This window comes from Saimiri boliviensis, chromosome 8 (genome assembly GCF_048565385.1).
Source record: "Saimiri boliviensis isolate mSaiBol1 chromosome 8, mSaiBol1.pri, whole genome shotgun sequence".
NCBI classification, from domain to species: domain Eukaryota; kingdom Metazoa; phylum Chordata; class Mammalia; order Primates; family Cebidae; genus Saimiri; species Saimiri boliviensis.
This window is the reverse complement of record NC_133456.1, coordinates 22,786,536-22,805,354: the sequence shown is the minus strand read 5'-3', so window position 1 is coordinate 22,805,354 and position 18,819 is coordinate 22,786,536. Positions and strand designations below refer to the sequence as shown.

Sequence of the window (18,819 nt, the reverse complement as noted above, 5' to 3'; positions counted from 1 at the left end):
ATTTTTAGTAGACGGGGTTTTCGCCATGTTGGCCGGGATGGTCTTGACCTCCTGATCCGCCTGCCTCAGCCTCCCCCAAAAGTGCTGGGATTACTGGCATGAGCCACCACACCCAGCCAGGAGAAAGAATTATTAACCACAACTAAATTGACCGAAAATGCCGTAACGCATACCCCATTTGCTATGTTTTAGGTTTTCCTACATGAGGCCCAGAATTTGGGGGAAATAACTCCATGTGCACACCAGCTCCCAAACCTCATTTAAACAGTGATGCCTTCGAAATAAGTCTTTGCTTATGCTGTTTCATACATGTGGTAGAAAATAAAATTGTCAAGATATTTATTGTTAACATGTGAGACATACAATTTGTTCAGTAAAAATAGCACATGATGAAAAAATATTATAAGCTTATATTCATAAAGAAATGAGTACGCTATTACCTCTTTTTCTTGCTTGCTCTGGACTATTAATTTAACAAGGTCGGAATGTGCACAGCACAGCTGACATCACCATTTCAACACTGAATTGCTATACCATGAACTGACAGAAGAACCCTGCATGAAAGATGAAAAACTCATACCCAAAGAATCACATAGCAACATGGAGGAGGAAAAATGAACTAAGTGGAAAAAGTATATGACACTAACTGCATTTAACTTGGGAGTTGGGAAACAGAGGGTATGGGGTGGGAAGAACTGTTGAGGTTCTGGCTCTAACAAACTGTACATCCTTATGCAAATGAAGGTTCTTTTAATTTATCTATAAAGTGAGTTAAACAGATGAGTGCTAAGGTCCATCTCCACTTTAAATGAGATCCTAGCAAAAACAAGGAATCCACTACTTCAGATCCTTATGAAACTGAGGAAAAGATCAGGTACAGTGGCTCACCTGAGGTCAAGAGTTCCAGACCGGCCTGACCAACATAGTAAATCCCACCTCTATTAAAAATACAAAAATCAGCTGGGTGTGGTGGCGCACGCCTGTAACCCCAGCTACTTGGGAGGCTGAGAAAGGAGAATCACTTGAACCCAAGGGGAGGAAGCTGCAGTGAGCTGAGATCACACCCCTGCACTCTAGCCAAGGCAACGAAGCGAGACTCCATCTCAAAAAAAGAAAAAAGGAAACAAACACTAAAACAGCAATGGCATTAAAGCTGTTCAGGATAAACACAGAACAGAACTAAAGGGCATTATTATAATGGATTACAAAGAGGATTTTCTATAGCTTTGCAAAAGTATCTAAATCCTACACATCCTTTTAACAGCAATTTTCATTATTGAAGACATGACTTCAGTACAAAAAGAAAAGTCCAAACTGTCAGCTTTCAGTCCTCCACATTCCCCTCTTTAATATGGCATTTTGCACTATATACATTAATGAAAATTTGAAACAAACAAAAGAACTTTAGTCAAACTCCCCTTCCTCCTCCAGCTTTATTGGAATAGTTTAAAATTACATTTCTATTTTCTAGGACTTCAGTTGCTTTTTCCATCTGACTTTTAAAAACTGATTACAGCAAATGAAACACAGTTGTCTAAGTGATATAGTATACAAAAATAACATCTTGATTTCTGTGAAAATGCATTTCTCTGCAATTCCTGAATAGCTCCAAATTATGCTAACTCTGAGCATTGATGTTTACTCTGGGTTTTAGATTTAGTCTTTGAAAAAATGTGTTCTAAACCTTTGCCATCACCATCTATGTGTCCAACATCAACACTGTGATGAAGTTGTTCCTGTTTAGGCTTTTATTCCGATTTCTCTCGCACAGCCATTAACACACATTTGTCTTTCCATTTTGTTTACTCCCACTCAACTGTATGTTCTATGTAGGGCCTGATACAGATGTTACTTGATGTTATTTATTAGCTACTGAGGTCAGACAATCCAAGGCCATCATTATACTAAAATTAAAGTTATTCATGGAAGTTCATCGATACTTCCAGAATTGGTTTTACCTCCTACATGGGAACATGTTCAAGAAACCCAGGACGGGCTTACCGGTCTGACTCAACTCTTCCCATTCATCCATCCCTATTCACCAGTGGCACGGAAAGGGGGTTCTTTAACAAAGCATTATACGTAACACCTCTACCAAACTAAACATAAACTTTTTTTTGTAGTTAAATGCAGAAAGTCGTTTTTTTCCACCCCTTTCCTCCTTTTACACGGCAAGTAAAGCTCACTGGCCTGGGAGTTGCCTCTATCTGCCAATCTTTGGCCAGTGAAGAGGATTCAGAGAAAATAATACAACCATCAATCAGAAAAAGGAGGGGCGACAAAGGAAAATAATTAGGCTGTAGCCTCAATTGTGCATTCCCGTGCAAGGTGCCCTGACTCGCCACAGCGGTAACAGTTGACTTCACTTGTCTTGCTGCAGTTGATGGCTACATGACCAGTTTCACCACACCTAAAAAGAAATTAAAATAGTTTTCACAATGGGCCTCAGAGCAAAACTGTCTACCAAAGCAACAGTCACGGTGCAGAACAAAAAGCCATTAATAAACCAAGCAGTACACTTTTATATTCAAGATAATAAATGTTTATACTGGCCAGGCGCAGGGGCTCATGCCTGTAATCGCAGTACTTTGCAAGGCAAAGGCAGGCAGATCATGAGATCATGAGTTCAAGACCAGCCTGGCCAACAAAGTGAAACCCCATCTCTACTAAAAATACAAAAATTAGCCAGGCATGGTAGTGCGTGCCTATAGTCCCAGCTGCTTGGGAGGCTGAGGCGGGAGAATTGCTTGAACCTGGGAAATGGAGGTTGCAGTGAGCCGAAATGGTGACATCACACTTCAGCTAGCCAACAGTGACACTTCGTCTCCCCCCAAAAAAAGAACGTTTTCATTAATAAACTGAGGGCAGAAAGTAGAAATAAAATAACAGAGGTACTCGACCGGGCATGGTAGCTCATGCCTATAATCCCAGCACTTTGGGAGGCCAAGGTGGGCAGATCACGAAGTCAAGAGATCGAGACCATCCAGGCCAACATGGTGAAACCCCTTCTCTACTAAAAATACAAAACTTGGCTGGGTGTGGTGGCGAGCACCTGTAGTCCCAGCTACTTGGGAGGTTTAGGCAGGATAACCACTTGAACCCAGGAGGCAGAGGCTGCAGTGAAACAAGATAACAGAGCGAGACTCTGTTACCAAAAAAAAAAAAGAAGATAATCAACTATATAGCCTAAGCTATAAAATTAAAATTTTTGCCAGTAAGAGATCATCCAACATTAAAACTAGAACACTAAGATTTTTCTTTGTCTTTATGCAATTAAGGTTTCACAGGTACATACACAGTAACATTTATCAAATAATAAACTTTATATGTCACAAAGATTTCTGGTTACATGATGAAAGATTTATGTATATTCATTACGGAGCTTTCTATAAAGTCTCTCAAAGTTTCTAATTATAACACTCTTAAATATTAAAAAAGTCCAGTTGTGAAAACTGTCCAAGTGCCATAAGTCACAGAATATCAGGGCAGAATGCAGAATTATATACAGATAGACTGCCAGTTACGCTGAAAACTGGTCTTATCTGGTCACACCCAATTTTCACTGAATTTACTAAGGGCCTTCCATTTATAGCTAATTCATCTCTAGAAGAATCTCTGCAATGAGCTTTCCTCTAACAACATTCTAACACCTTACCTATAGCACTTCACTTTGGTGCAGTCTTTTTGAATGTGTCCAAATTCTCCACAAGAATAGCACTTCTGCTCATCTGCATGGTCGCAGTCACGAGCCAGATGGCCTGGTTTGCCACAGTTGTAGCAGCACTGCTCTCGCTCTCTCTTGGGCTCCTTGCAGTCCTTGGCAATGTGACCACCTCTACCGCAGTTATAGCAGGCTTCAACAATAGGGAAAAGAAACAGACCAAGACTATAAAACCTTTACAAAGTGTTATGTTTTAAATTATACAATACAAAACCTCAAAGGTGGAAAAGCTATATGCAGCTGCACGTGCTCACCTCTCCAAGCTCTACAGAGGTATGAAAAGGAAGTGTTAAATACTTACCATCCTCCTGAAGATCACAATCCTTGGCAAGATGACCAGACTCACCGCAGCGATAACAGATGTCTGGAAGAGACGAGGAAACAAACTGGAAACCTGTTATGAACAAAAACAAAGGGAATTCGGCTAGTCAGACCAGTCTTGATACTAACAAATACTGAAGTACTTCAAATTTTTATATTCGACAAAATACCTCTATCCGAGGTAAAACCACCTCTGCCACGGCTTCTCATTCCACGACCACGGCCTCCACCAGTAGGGCATTCCCGGGCCCAGTGGCCAGATCGTCCACACTTGAAGCATTCATTGCTGCTCATGGCTGCAGTCAGATCTTTGAAATATTAAAAGTAACATTAAACCACTGAAATTTCTTTCAACTTTTATTCTCCATTAACTGTATTTTTGGAAAATTATTCTGGGGGAAAAAAAGCTAATATTTTGGTTAAAAAATAATCACACAACTACATGCTTGGGTATTATAGATCTATTATAATATACACATTAATAGTTTTTGAAGGAGTGATGGAATTTATAGGGTTAGGGTCATTTAAAATTCATTATTAGAAATAATTGGTAGCGACTGGGCATGGTGGCTCATGCCTGTAATTCTAGTACTTTGGGAGGCCAAGGCAGGTGGATCATCTGAGGTTAGTAGTTTGAGACCAGCTTGGCCAACATGGCAAAACTCCATCTCTATTACAAAAAATAGCTAGGTGTGGTGGCACACACCTATAATCCCAGCTACTAGAGGAGCTGAAGCATGAGAATTGCTTCAACCTGGGAGGCAGAGGTTGCAGTGAGCTGAGATCGTGTCACTGCACTCTAGCCTGGAAGACAGAGACTCCATCTCAAAAAAAGAAAGAAAGAAAAGAAGTAATTGGGCCAGGCGCGGTGGCTCAAGCCTGTAATCCCAGCACTTTGGGAGGCCGAGGCGGGTGGATCACGAGGTCAAGAGATAGAGACCATCCTGGTCAACATGGTGAAACCCCGTCTCTACTAAAAATACAAAAAATTAACTGGGCATGGTGGCACGTGCCTGTAATTCCAGCTACTCAGGAGGCTGAGGCAGGAGAATTGCCTGAACCCAGGAGGCGGAGGTTGCGGTGAGCTGAGATCGCGCCATTGCACTCCAGCCTGGGTAACAAGAGTGAAACTCCGTTTCAAAAAAAAAAAAGAAGTAATTGGTAGTAATACTCATTCCAGGTCCAGCTTAATGGACACTTCTGCAAATAGAAGTCTTTATTTACTCATCAGAAAATTGGAATAACCAAGAATCCATTAATGGATTCTAAGAGCGAGGAGTCAGTGGAGAAAAATACTCTCTTAACCTTAGCACCTGATACAGTACCTAGTTATACTGCAGCACTTGCCTGGTGATTGAGATATTCCTTAAAACAGGTATGTTAAAACAAATGCAAGATACAAATTTTATCTCTAGAGAGTACAAAAGTACAATAGGCCCTCTATATCCATGGGTTCTGCATCCATGGATTCAACCAACCTTGGAATAAAAATATTCAGGGGAAAAAAGTGGCATCTGTATTGAATATGCAGACTTTTTTTCTTGCCATTATTCCTTAAACAATACAACGTTAACAACTACTTAATCAGCACTTACACTGTATTAAGAAGTTTTAATCTAGAGATGATTTTAAAGTATATGGGAAGATGTACATAGGTTGTAATGCAACTACTACACCATTTTATATCAGGAACTTGAGCATAGGAGGATTTTGATATCTGAGGGAGGTCGCGGAACCACTTCTCCACAGATACCAAGAGACGATTATATAATAAAAAGACTAGGAAAATAACGATGAGTTACACCAAAACGCTAATAGCACCTACAGCCCTGGGAATGTTTGTGCTTTGTTCTTTTATTCTCCCCTTTCCAAATGTTTCTGTAATGTAATTCTACATTTTAAGTAAGGCTACTTAGAATTTCATAATAAATTCCTTTAATTGGTTATCATTTTAAAATAAAAATAAAACTCCCACTAAAGCAAATGGATTTTGTACTTCTTATGTAATAATCTAAAAATAAATTGAGGCTATTCTTAAAATAGAATGAAATGGAATAGAACGGAATGAAAACAATGTAATTATATTTTCACACTTCCATATCTAAATATTTTTACCCTTAATTCCATTGTCAAACAATGGCACACAGTTGTATTTTACATGTCCTCTCAAACCTAAGCACGGGTACCATAACCTAAAAAAACATATTTCCAACTGAGTTAAAACTAACTGGATGATGGAATTAGCTAACCAAACCACAGCACCAAAGACCCAAAAGGCAGTCAGAAAAATGGTAAGGTTCTCCACTTTCAGTTAACTATTTAGGTTCTCCACTTTCAGTAACTATTTAATCATTAACTTGTGGATAAATTTAGTAATTAAAAATTAAGCTAAAGTTCAGATTCAAAAAGTTCCCATTGTCAAATATACAAAAGAAAATAACCCTTATCTCCAGGTGGATAGTGAAAATAAATAAATATACAAACAAATAAAATAAAATAAAATAACCCAATACTCACTTATTCCAACTCTGTGCAATCTGATTCAGAATAAGTTTTCAGAGAAATCTTTCTACTAAAAAAATAATAATAATAATTTAAAAAAAAAAAAAAAAAAGGCCAGCCATGGTGGCTCACACCTGTAATCCAAGCACTTTGGAGGCCACGGTGGGCAGATCACCTGAGGTCAGGAGTTCAACACCAGCCTGACCAACATGGTGAAACCCCATCTTAAAAATAAAAGAGAAATCTTTCTACTAACTCTTGCCACATGCCTACGAACATATTACCAAAAAAATTGTTTGGCTATGAGTTATTTGTGGTTTCAGATGTATAAAACATTATTTCTAGTTAAAAGCCACTGAAGGCCGGGCGCGGTGGCTCAAGCCTGTAATCCCAGCACTTTGGGAGGCCGAGGCGGGTGGATCACAAGGTCAAGAGATCGAGACCATCCTGGTCAACATGGTGAAACCCCGTCTCTACTAAAAAATACAAAAAAAAATTAGCTGGGCATGGTGGTGCGTGCCTATAATCCCAGCTACTCAGGAGGCTGAGGCAGGAGAATTGCCTGAACCCAGGAGGCGGAGGTTGCGGTGAGCCAAGATCGTGCCATTGCACTCCAGCCTGGGTAACAAGAGCGAAACTCCGTCTCAAAAAAAAAAAAAAAAAAAAAAAAAAAAAAAAAAAAAAAAAAAAAGCCAGTGAAGGAGACTAAAAACATATTTTTACAGAATTTGAAAGAGTATCTGCTTTGCAATCATTCTTTTAACTGTACTAGTATTAGCATCCTAAATTATGTAAACTGGTTTCCACCACAGGTAAGAGTTAGGATTAAAAGAAAAAAATGAATGGCATATAAAATGGTCAAAGAAAAAAAGCTGCTTATGGCACCACTTCCTCCCCATCTTCATTTTGTATCTTCTCCAGTTTAGTCAGATCAATTTGGGCTCATTTAACAACTGCTCTCAGAATAATTATTTGCACATAAATGACTACTTTTTACAGTGTAATCCAGACAATCTGCAAGTCCTAAATATTTTATAATATTTAAACAAGATACTTTGCTTTTAGAAAATACAAAACAAGGCTGGGCACAGTGGCTCACACCTGTAATCCCAGCACTTTGGGACGCAAAGGCAGGAGGATCACCTAAGGTAAGGAGTTTGAGACCAGCCTGACCAACATGGGGAAACTCTGTCTCTACTAAAAATACAGAATTAGCTGGGCATGGTGGCACAAACCTGTAATCCCAGCTACTCAGGAGGCTGAGGCAGAAGAGTCACTTGAGCTGGAGATTAATCAATGTAGGATTTCTCACAAACTGTTTCTCCATTGTCTTGTTTATCTCTAGTCAGGGGACCCAGATCTAGTATAAAGGTAGGGGGTAGGGGGAATGACAGGAACAAATATTTCTAGAAAGGAAACCACTGGCTAAAATAGCATGTTAAGACTTAATATTAAGCTCTACTTCCTATTTCAATATGAACTACAAATGACATTTAGGGAAAGCAGTATTTTTCCACTTAGTCAAGCAAATAAAATAATCCCATTAAAAGTGTCTCACAAGACTGCAATGCAACTACTATTCTGTAAAACAAACCTGTACCTCAGTGGCAAAGGCAGGACTTTACACACTAGAACAGAAATTTTAGATATTCTGCCATTTTTAGTCACACATAATTATGTTTACTAGAGTAAACGCTAAAAACAAAACAAAACAAAAAACCACTAAGTCTTAGAAGGGAAGAAAGAATTAATGTTTTTAGGCCCTAAATGTCATCAATATGACACATAATTTTTAAAGGTGTCTTTCAGTGGCCTTAGGTACTTATGTATGCAATCTGCCTTCTCTTCCCTTTGGCCAACCCCATCACAGTCAATCATGTGGTTTACAGTTTCACTGATAACTGGTCCCTTGTGGTAGACTTGTCTTTAGTAATATAATTAAACTAACCACTTTCCATGTTTTAGAAACACATGACTTATTTTTTTTAATTGCATTTTAGGTTTTGGGGTACATGTGAAGAACATGCAAAACTGTTGCACAGGTACACACATGGCAGTGTGATTTGCTGCCTTCCTCCCCATCACCTATATCTGGCATTTCTCCTCATGCTCTCTCCCCAGCCGATGTCCCTCCCCTATTTCCCCGCCCCCGACAGACCTCAGTGCGTGATGCTCCCCTCCCTGTGTCCATGTGTTCTCATTGTTCAACACCTACCTATGAGTGAGAACATTCGAGAAACACACTACTTATATTAGGCAGCAGGTCCCCATCCTAGTACTCATCTCGGAAGAATATATTTAAAGGTCTTTACAGAATTGTGATATTCCTTAGTAAAACTAGGGTAAGGTAAGACAGCTGAGAATCATGGCCCCATGAGTCTGTCTCATTGCCTGACTGCTGCTGGCTGGAATTTCACTGCACTATCCTGGTCTCCCCTGCTCCTTCTCCACCTGTCATAACTTTTTCCAACCTTCATGGGCCAACTCAAACGCCAACTCTATAAAAAAGAATCTGGGCTGGGCGCACTGACTCACACCTGTAATCCCAATACTTTGGGAGGCCGAGGAAGATGGATCACGGGGTCAGGAGTTCAAGATCAGCCTGACCAACATGACGAAACCCACCTCTATTAATAATACAAAAATTAGCTGGGTGTGGTGGTATGCGCCTGTAGTCCCAACTTATCGGGAGGATGAGGCAGAAGAATTGCTTCAACCCAGGAGGTGGAGGTTGCAGTGAGCTGAGATCGTGCCACTGCACTGCAGCCTGTGCAATAGAGCAAGACTCCATCTCAAGGAAAAAAAAAAAAAAGAATCCGACTACATCTCCCAGCTGGGAACTATCCTTCCTATTAAGTTCTAGGACACTCTGTTAGTATCTATCTAATGGCAGTATCATATTGCCTTGTATGATATTCCTTGAAGGTAGAGACCAAGTAATTCACCTTTGAATCATCAAACATCCCATATAGATATCCTTTTAGTAGCCATTATATAACTCAGCATTTTAATTTTTGGAGGACAGAGGTCTTTAGTAATTTGGTGGATAAACTACTGACCCAATCCAATCTAACCAAGCACTAACAATAAAGCACCTAAATTACTGCTATCAGTCACAAGAGTTACTGCACCATTAATTTAAAGTAACAATGTATTCTCAATTTTATACTCATTAAGGACTGACTACAGTCACTCCCTGAAACTCTCAGCTTTCTGAAATCATAGGTAAGATTCTGCACAAATGAATTTTTAGGTTCCACAACTTTCAGCTTCTGACAGGGATTAAGGCCAACCACTCAAAGGACATTCCCAATGTAATGTTTTTAAAAATCCGTAACAGAAGTTATCTTCTACTTATAAACGTTATTTTGGGGGATTCCAATCTATAATAAAGCAAAGACTGAAAAATATTAAAGCAAAAAAAAGGATGAATCATAAAACTACGAAAATTAGATTTTTTTTCAGATTATCTAACACAATCCCCACGTGTGGCTGAGAAATTTACACCCAAGACAACTAAAAAAGCCAGCAGCCGGGCCAGAACCTCTAACTTGTCATCCAGGTTCTATTAGTCCAAGAATTCATAACCAACTAGACTTCAGTACTATTTTTATGCAATGCTACAAAACATACTAACTTCAATAAAAAACAAAATACTGTTTTTCACTTTTTGTCAGCCAGCAGGAATACATGTATTTTCTTCCTTTTGCCAAAAACCACTAACATGGGGCTGGGTACAGTGCCCCATGCCTGTAATCCCAGCACTGTGGGAGGTCAAGGCACACAGATCACAAGGTCAGGAGATCAAGACCATCCTGGCCAACATGGTGAAACCCTGTCTCTACTAAAAATGCAAAAATTAGCTGGTATGCTCCTGTAGTCCCAGTTACTCAGGAGGCTGAGGCAGGAGAATCACTTGAACCTGGGAGGTGGAGGTTGCAGTGAGCCAAGCTGGCACCAGTGCACTCCAACCAAAGTGACAGAGTAAGACTCCGTCTCAAAACAAAGCAACAACAATAAAACCCCACTAACGTAAGGGGCCACTTATTAAAGGTTCCTTGGGTTTGTGTTTTCTCTGGAAAAAAATTTTTGTAAAATCTGATACATCTATAGAGCACTGATATAGCCTGCCTGTCACTATAAAAGACATTTTAGGACCATACTTAACCTGGATTAATCACTTAACCCAGTTTTAACTACTTGTTGTATTACCTCAAAGACATCTGACTGCTCATCTGGCTTATTTGTAAAAAAGAGATAATAAAACTGATGTGTGTGGTAAGAACTGTTACAAAGTACTTTGTACTTAATAGATAATCAATTAAAAAACCTATCGGCCAGGCAAGGTAGCTCACGCCTGTAATCCCAGCACTTTGGGAGGCTGAGGCGAGTGGATCGTGAGGTCAGGAATCAAGACCATCCTGGCAAACACAGTGAAACCCCATCTCTACTAAAAATACAAAAAAAGTAGCTGGGCATGGTGGCACCGCCTGTAGTCCCAGCTACTGGGGAGGCTGAGGCAGGAGAATCATTTGAATCGGAAGGCGGAGGTTGCAGTGAGCCAAGATCATGCCACTGCACTCACCTCTGGAAAAAAAAAAAAAAAAAAAGAAAAAACCTATCAAAGCTTTTGTCTTCTGAGTACATAGTTATTCTTTCCACTCTTTCCCCAATGACCTTAGACTGCTTACAGGTAGCAGACAGAACTCAGTCCAAAGTCTATTACGTAGCAGAGAGGGGCTAACTGTTTATCCTCGTTTCCCACCTTACAGTCTATTTCCTGAATGGAATGGAAAAGAGATTAAGAGGAGAAAAACAGGTGAGTTCCAAATCAATTCACATTTTCAACTACCAGACATCGAGATATCTGTTCTAAGTTTCAATCTTTGTGTATCAAATTTTTATAACACAAACCACTTTTTTTTTTGAGACGGAGTTTCGCTCTTGTTACCCAGGCTGGAGTGCAATGGCGCGATCTCGGCTCACCACAACCTCCGCCTCCTGGGTTCAGGCAATTCTCCTGCCTCAGCCTCCTGAGTAGCTGGGATTACAGGCGCGCGCCACCATGCCCAGCTAATTTTTTTTGTATTTTTAGTAGAGACGGGGTTTCACCGTGTTGAGCAGGATGATCTCGATCTCTTGACCTTGTGATCCACCCGCCTCGGCCTCCCAAAGTGCTGGGATTACAGCCTTGAGCCACCGTGCCCGGCCTAACACAAACCACTTTAAAAGGTGGTAGGAGCCGGGCACGGTGGCTCAAGCCTGTAATCCCAGCACTTTGGGAGGCTGAGGCAGGTGGATCACGAGGTCAAGAGATCGAGACCATCCTGGTCAACACGGCGAAACCCCGTCTCTACTAAAAATACAAAAATTAGCTGGACATGGTGGCACGTGCCTGTAATCCCAGCTACTCAGGAGGCTGAGGCAGGAGAATTGCCTGAACCCAGGAGGCGGAGGTTGCGGTGAGCCGAGATCGCGCCATTGCACTCCAGCCTGGGAAACAAGAGCGAAACTCCGTCTCAAAAATAAATAAATAAATAAATAAAATAAAAGGTGGTAGGAGCACAGAGCATGCCAGGCAGGAGAAGGAATTACTAAGAAAGTCAAGGTAAGGTCTGGGCAGAGCATGGTGGCTCACACCTATAATCCCAGCACTTTGGGAGGCTGGGACAGGCAGATCACTTGAAGTCAGGAGCTCAAGACCAGCCTGGCCAACATGGTGAAATCCTCTCTCTACTAAAAATACAAAAATTAGCCGAGTACGGTAGCACACACCTATAATCACAGCTACTTGGGAAGCTTAGGCAGGAGAACTGCTTGAACCCAGAAGGCAGGGGTTGCAGTGAGCTGAGATCACGCCACTGCACTCTAGCTTGGGAAACAGGGAGGGACTCTGTCTCAAAAAAAAAAAAAAAAAAAAAGTCTGACAAGACTGTGAGGGGCCATGTAAGCTAAACTAAGAGGTATAATAACTATTTTACTCCCACAGGAGGGACCACTGGTGGGGGGAGAAGAAAAAAACTATTTTACAAATTTTGTACTTATTTAGGCTTTAAAGATTAAAATTGGAATTAAATAAATCACAAATGGTTATTATACTAAGTTTGTCTTCCTTAACATAATTGCACCATACTATTGATACTAAGAACAAATCTAGTAAACTGCTAAAACCTAACAGTATGTGGTCAAGACTAACAATCTGGGTTCTAATAAATAGAATGATCATAACTCTATCCTAGAAAATATATTTAAAATAAGTAGCAACAGGAAAGTTGGGGATTAAAAAAATGATACTAGCAAAGTAAGGTGTGATTCTGGCTATCTTTATTATTTTATATGGTTTTCTTTTTTTGTTTGTTTGTTTTTGAGACGGAGTTTCGCTCTTGTTACCCAGGCTGGAATGCAATGGCGCGATCTCGGCTCACCGCAACCTCCGCCTCCTGGGTTCAGGCAATTCTCCTGCCTCAGCCTCCTGAGTAGCTGGGATTACAGGCACGCACCACCATGCCCAGCTAATATTTGTATTTTTAGTAGAGATGGGGTTTCACCATGTTGACCAGGATGGTCTCAATCTCTTGACCTCATGATCCACCCGCCTCAGCCTCCCAAAGTGCTGGGATTACAGGCTTGAGCCACCGCGCCTGGCTTATATGGTTTTCTTAACACAGCTGGACCCATTCACATTTGTATATATCCTTAATAACTTCGCAAGGATTATCCCTGACTCATTCATGTTGTTGACCTAACTACATTGAGACCATATTGGAGCTTTTGCCCTCTGAATGTATATATTCATTATTATGTGCCATTAAGTCAGTTTAATGTTCCAACATTGTACTGGAACACTTCAGACTGTTTTAATAAAAACAAACTCGGATGCAAAGAAAGGAAGCAGTATACATTCTGCATTACCTGCATTCCAGCCAGAATAATAGAAAACACAGTACTTACCTAGGGGGCAATTCTACAATCTTATCCTGGTTCCTGCATTACTGCCTGACCCTGGTTAATTTACATCCATTTCTACCTGGCCTGATTACTTCTTAAAGGGTTTTAATACCTGGATATCTATGAGTCAGACATTAGTAAATATATATATATATATATATATATATAATCTTACAACCTTACAAGTAATGTATTCTTGCTCCATTTCAATGACAAACTAAAGATATGACACCAAGTGACTTACCCAAAGCCACACATCTAAAGTACTACCATCAGGATTTCAAGAGTCTGGCTCTCAACCCTCTGCAGAGGTGTTCATTAAGAGTTGAGGCCAGGCAAGGGGGCTCAGCCTGTAATCCCACCACTCTGGGAGGCTGAGGCAGGCGGATCACCTGAGGTCAGGAGTTCAAGACCAGCTTGGCCAACAATGGTGAAACCCTGTCTCTACTAAAAATACAAAAATTAGCCAGGTGTGGTGGCAGGCACCTGTAGTCCCAGCTACTTGGGAGGCTGAGGCAGGAGAATGGCTTGAACCTGGGAGGCAGAGGTTGCAGAGAGCTGAGATCATGCTATTGCACTCCAGCCTAGGTGACAGAGCCAGACTCCACTTCAGAAAAAATAAAAATAAAAAGTTAAAGTACACAAAAATGCTACCATAATATATGACAAAAATGTGTAGTATTTTTAAAGTAGGGAATTATACAATTTACTTCCTACTTCAAGATATTACACAAAGCTAATACTATGTATCTAGTAATTTTTTAAAAGCCATGGCTGTTAAAAATTAACAGTGGTTCATGCCTGTAATCCCAGCACTTTGGGAGGCCAAGGCAGACAAATCACAAGGTCAGGAGATCTTGATGTTCCTGGCCAACATGGTGAAACCCCATCTCTATTAAAAATACAAAAACTGCCGGGCGCGGTGGCTCAAGCCTGTAATCCCAGCACTTTGGGAGATCACGCCATTGCACTCCAGCCTGGGTAACAAGAGCGAAACTCCGTCTCAAAAAAAAAAAAAAACTAGCCAGGCATAGGTGTGTACCTGTAATCCCAGCTACTCCGGAGGCTGAGGCAAGACAATCACTGCAATCTGGAAAGCGGAGGTTGCAGTGAGCTGAGACTGCACTCCAGCCTGGGTTGGTGACAGAGCGAAACTCAGCACCCCCCCAGCCCCCACAAAAAACACATACAATTGAATTGTATTCATTCTGTATTTCTCTTTAGATAAAATCAAAGTAAAACTAGAACTGATAGCTTTTTTTAAAAAAATCTAGTCATAATTTTGACTTCATTCACACAGGTTTCTTGAATTTTAAGCTAAGACAGACATTTTCCTTAACTTCATGGCAGAACTCATGAGTCTCACCAAACACACAAACACTGGTAACTTGATTTCACTAGTTAACACCTCACGGTATTTATGGAGCCATTCCAGGTGATCATTGTAGCCCTCTCATATTCCTAACAAAATCCTTCTAATTACAACTTGAAATCTGGTGGCCCCAAGTTCTTACTTTATTATCCCAATAGTTTTAAACATGAAAATGCTGCATAGCTTACTGCAATAACTCAATGGCATTTCCTTGCTGCAGCAGCATCTGACACTGCCAGAATAAGAGTTCTATGAAGTGAGACAGCAGGGAAAGAGCGTTCTCCACATAGCAGGCCAGGATGCCTTGGCATCATTCTCCTGGCTCTCTACTTACTGTCAGGAGGCTAGGAAGCGAAAAAAGAGCCAATCATTTTTTAAACTCTCATTCCTGCAGGGGGAAAAAAAGCAAAATATCTTGTGGTCAACTGTTCAGCCAATACACCATTCAATCCAATTAGTCCAGTGGTAGTTTCACTGCTTTTAGGCACCAGTTTGGTACTACCCCATATACATGCCACGTATTTTATTGAACTTTAAAAGCCAGGTAGAATTGTCATAAATCATATAACAAAACACATTTATACTTTAAGATAAAGATCTCCCTGGCTGTTTCAGATGTTCAAATGCCAGTGTAAGAAAAACCCCTGGTCTTCCACTGATTTGGTTCAAAATATTTTACAGACTGCACCATATGTTTGAAATATATCACCTCTCCTGTTGCCAATACGAAAAGAAACGTGGACCTTTGGTTCCTCAGAAAAACACAAACATAACTGTTACTTTTTTTAAAAAAGAAAAACTGTTATCAAGCGATGAAATCTGGAAAACTTAAAAGTCTTTAATTCTGCCCTTGGGAATCTAATAAATTATTCCTTTTATATTCCAATACACAAAGAACTCTTGTAGACAAGAATCAGACTCAACAAACTAAAAATAGCATGTACCTAGGATCCTGGCAGTTTACACGTGTTTCATTAACCTTAACTAGAGCAACTCATTAGAAGCATTTAAAACTATTTAGAAGTGGGGAGGGGGAAGCCTAGGTGATAAGGACTACATCTCTTACCTTTTTGAAACCCTCAAAGCTCTACGCTCCATTTTTACTACTTAAGCAAATAAATAACATAAAACTGCAAATTTAAATCCTAGGATTAATTCCTTGATGGAAATATTAACTGGTTATGTTTCACTCCAAAATTGGATCAAACAATACGAAAGGGGAAAAATCTACTTTTAAAAACGTAATTTAAGAGCAAGATGGGGATACACATTAGGCGACCTTCACTTTGAAAAAGACAAAAAACAAATTCAGAGTTTTGGCTGCGTATCTCTTCTGAGTCCTTCAGAATAATGACTGAAACACACTAGCTGAAATCACAGACGATTACTGAGCAATGTTCTCTTTTTACAAGACCCCCCCCCCCTCAAGACCAGCAGTCACTTCCTTTGGAAGTGCCCTGTGGCTGAGGCCATGTGGTTAACATGTGGCAACAAGCACAAGCCTTACCCATCAACACCTAAACCCAAATGTGGAGAATTATGCCATTCTAAAATAGGTTTTCACGATATGGAAAAATCTAGATGGAGGATGGCAAATCGAATTTCATGTCTGTCTCGTTTGTAATTACATCTGTTTCGTTAATCCAAGAAATGATGCAAAGACTACCGACTGCTACTATGGTTTTGGAGGATTGACAAATTCGTGTTTTTTTCCTGGTAATGGCGCTTTTAAGGGATCCCAGCAACTTAAATCGTGTTGACTCAGGGAAAGTGAGCCCCATTAACCCCTTTTCGAATGCTAATGTAAGACAAGCAACTTAGTATCTAAATAACGATAAGAATACTAGAAACGGGAACCATCAGGTATGGGGAGTACAACCTCTAAAGGCTCACAAGTCTTTCAGCGGTGTCTGGCCACCGGAAACACAAGGGCGTCTTCAAAAACCCTTTTCTTTTCTTTTTTTTTTTCTTTCTTTCTTTCTTTTTTTTTTTTTGGTGAGACAGTCTCGCTCTGTTGCCCAGGCTGAGTGCAGCGGCGCGATCCTGGCTCACCACAACCTCCGCCTCCCGGGCTCAAGCGATTCTCCCTCCTCAGCCTCCCGAGTAACTAGGCCTACAAGCGTGCACCACCATGACCCGCTCACTTTTGTATTTTTAGTAGAGACGGTTTTTCACTATGTTGGCCAGGCTGGTCTCGAACTCCTGACCTCGCGATCCGCCCGCCTCGGCCTCCCAACGTGTTAGGCTTACAGGCGTGACCCACTGCGCCCGGCCTAAGAACCCTTTTCTAGGGCCCCCAAAACCCTTGGCACATTGCCCGTCAGGCTCACGACCCCAGCACATGGTCTGCACGGCTGTACCCACCCCACTCCCCCTTCGTCCGCAGCCAGGAGCCTTTCCCCACAACGCGGACTCCTTCCACCGAGTTCCCGCCAAATCCACCCTCTGCCCCTCACTCCGCGACCCTCGACGCATCAGGGCCTCAGCCCCAAGGGCGCACGGGCCCGGGCCTCCCCGGCCCTAAGCTTGCGGCCTGGGGTGCGGCCCTGGCGCCCAGAGGCCCCCACGCTCGGCGACCCAGCTTCCCAGGACGAGGAAAGGGCCGAAGTGTCGTCCGACAGCGGTGGGCCAGAAACTAGGGTCCGAGGAGGCGGCAGCAGCCGAGCTTCCCGCCTGACGCAGCAGCGGCGCAGGCCAAAGTGCAGCCGCCATCGCCGCCTCGCCGCTCCCTACCCTCTCTGTTCGCCTCAGAACCGGTCCGCACTGCGGTTCCCTCCGCGCCAGCCCCCTCCCCCAGCCCTCACCTTCCGCGTCGGAGCGGACCCGCAGCGACGGAGTCTCAGACGCAGGCCTGCGGAAGACGGCTCGCAAGGTAGCGGCTGTTTATTTTGAGGGTCCTTGCCTGCGCCACACGCGGGTCTGCACACGGCCCCACATACGCCGCTGCGCACGGCTCTCCTCCGCCTCGCCCACGCGGCCAATCAGCGCGCGGGGTTCGGCAGTCCAATCAGAGACGCTCTCGGGAGGGCCGCCCAGCTGAAGCGCAGCGCGGCGCGGGGCGGGACTGGTGTTTCTGCGCGCCGCTGCCCTTCCCGCCGTGCCACGCGCGCGGCCTTTCCCGCCGGGATTATGGTCCCCGTGGTCCTCGGGCCCTTCCTGGATGGGTCCGGGCTCTGCCTGACTGGACGGAAGTCTGGCTGTCCCCGCCTTGGTGGTCTCTCTTGCCAGCCGGAGCCTAGGGATGCCAGGGGACGGGTCTCGGTGCAGTGACTGCGATTATTATGCGACCACAAAAAGTTTCTCCTCGTTCTCGGGCTCCTACCAGGCCGTTGGCTTTCAGAGCCGGGCCCGATTTCCAGATGCGTTTAAGTTGGCAGAAAAGGGGTGCCAGGTCACGATGGTGACGGCTGTGGGATGCAGGCTCTAAGATTTGTATTGTTTTTTGTGAGCCGGGGAAAGGCCTTGCTGCTTTCTCCGCCAGGACTGATGTATCTTCCCAAGATGAAAGTGCCTGGTGAGGGCGAGGGGCCTCCGTGGGAAGGTCATGAGCATGGAAGGGAGTGGGGCCCAGACTATGACGTTTATCTCGTTTATGAGTGACATCCCGCGGGAGGGCCAGGACAACCATTTGACCTGGTCTGTCATATTCAGGAATTGACTTCAGTTTGGATTTGGTATTTTCTCCAAAAGACATGTGTGTATATAGTCCTAGATAGTCTTGTCAAGATGAAACCCAATTTCAATTGTTCACTATAAAATATTTTAGAATTTTGTGTCTCATTCTAGAATGGCTCTGTTTGAAACAAAACAAGAGTTCCAAGTCTCATTGTTTTGACCCAAGTTTCATCTCAGTGGGATCCCCCAGTTGAATGCTATGATTTCTTTTTCTGTGTAAGAGTGGGGTCTCGCTCTGTCGCTGGCGTTACAGGCATGAGCCGCTGCTCCTGGATCCCAG

The 18,819-nt window shown here is 42.4% G+C and overlaps 1 protein-coding gene across 4 annotated transcripts; it reads right to left on the bottom strand.

Annotated features, from left to right (window-relative positions):
• Positions 1-322: 322 nt before the first annotated feature.
• CNBP (CCHC-type zinc finger nucleic acid binding protein) lies at positions 323-17,832 on the bottom strand. 4 transcript variants are annotated; one of them, XM_074404157.1, is made up of 5 exons: positions 17,669-17,832; positions 4,213-4,350; positions 4,025-4,115; positions 3,656-3,859; positions 323-2,410 (listed from the first exon to the last, which is right to left on the bottom strand). In XM_074404157.1, exons 2-5 carry the CDS (start codon positions 4,334-4,336, stop codon positions 2,293-2,295), a joined length of 537 nt encoding a protein of 178 aa, XP_074260258.1. In that variant the 5' UTR covers positions 4,337-4,350; positions 17,669-17,832; the 3' UTR covers positions 323-2,292. The 4 variants fall into 4 exon arrangements, with proteins under 4 accessions (XP_074260258.1, XP_074260259.1, XP_010335201.1 ...); XM_074404158.1 differs by having other exon boundaries at positions 4,234-4,350; XM_010336899.3 differs by having other exon boundaries at positions 3,656-3,854; positions 4,023-4,115; positions 17,669-17,829.
• Positions 17,833-18,819: the final 987 nt, after the last annotated feature.

What these genes read in the sequence shown, in the direction of transcription:
- CNBP (XM_074404157.1), bottom strand. Translation starts at nt 4,336, where the DNA reads ATGAGCAGCAATGAATGCTTCAAGTGTGGACGATCTGGCCACTGGGCC. An exon ending in TGGTTTTACCTCGGATAGAG is followed by an intron (nt 4,116 to 4,212) that starts GTATTTTGTCGA and finishes TGTTCATAACAG; the next exon opens with GTTTCCAGTTTGTTTCCTCG. An exon ending in GATTGTGATCTTCAGGAGGA is followed by an intron (nt 3,860 to 4,024) that starts TGGTAAGTATTT and finishes TTTCCCTATTGT; the next exon opens with TGAAGCCTGCTATAACTGCG.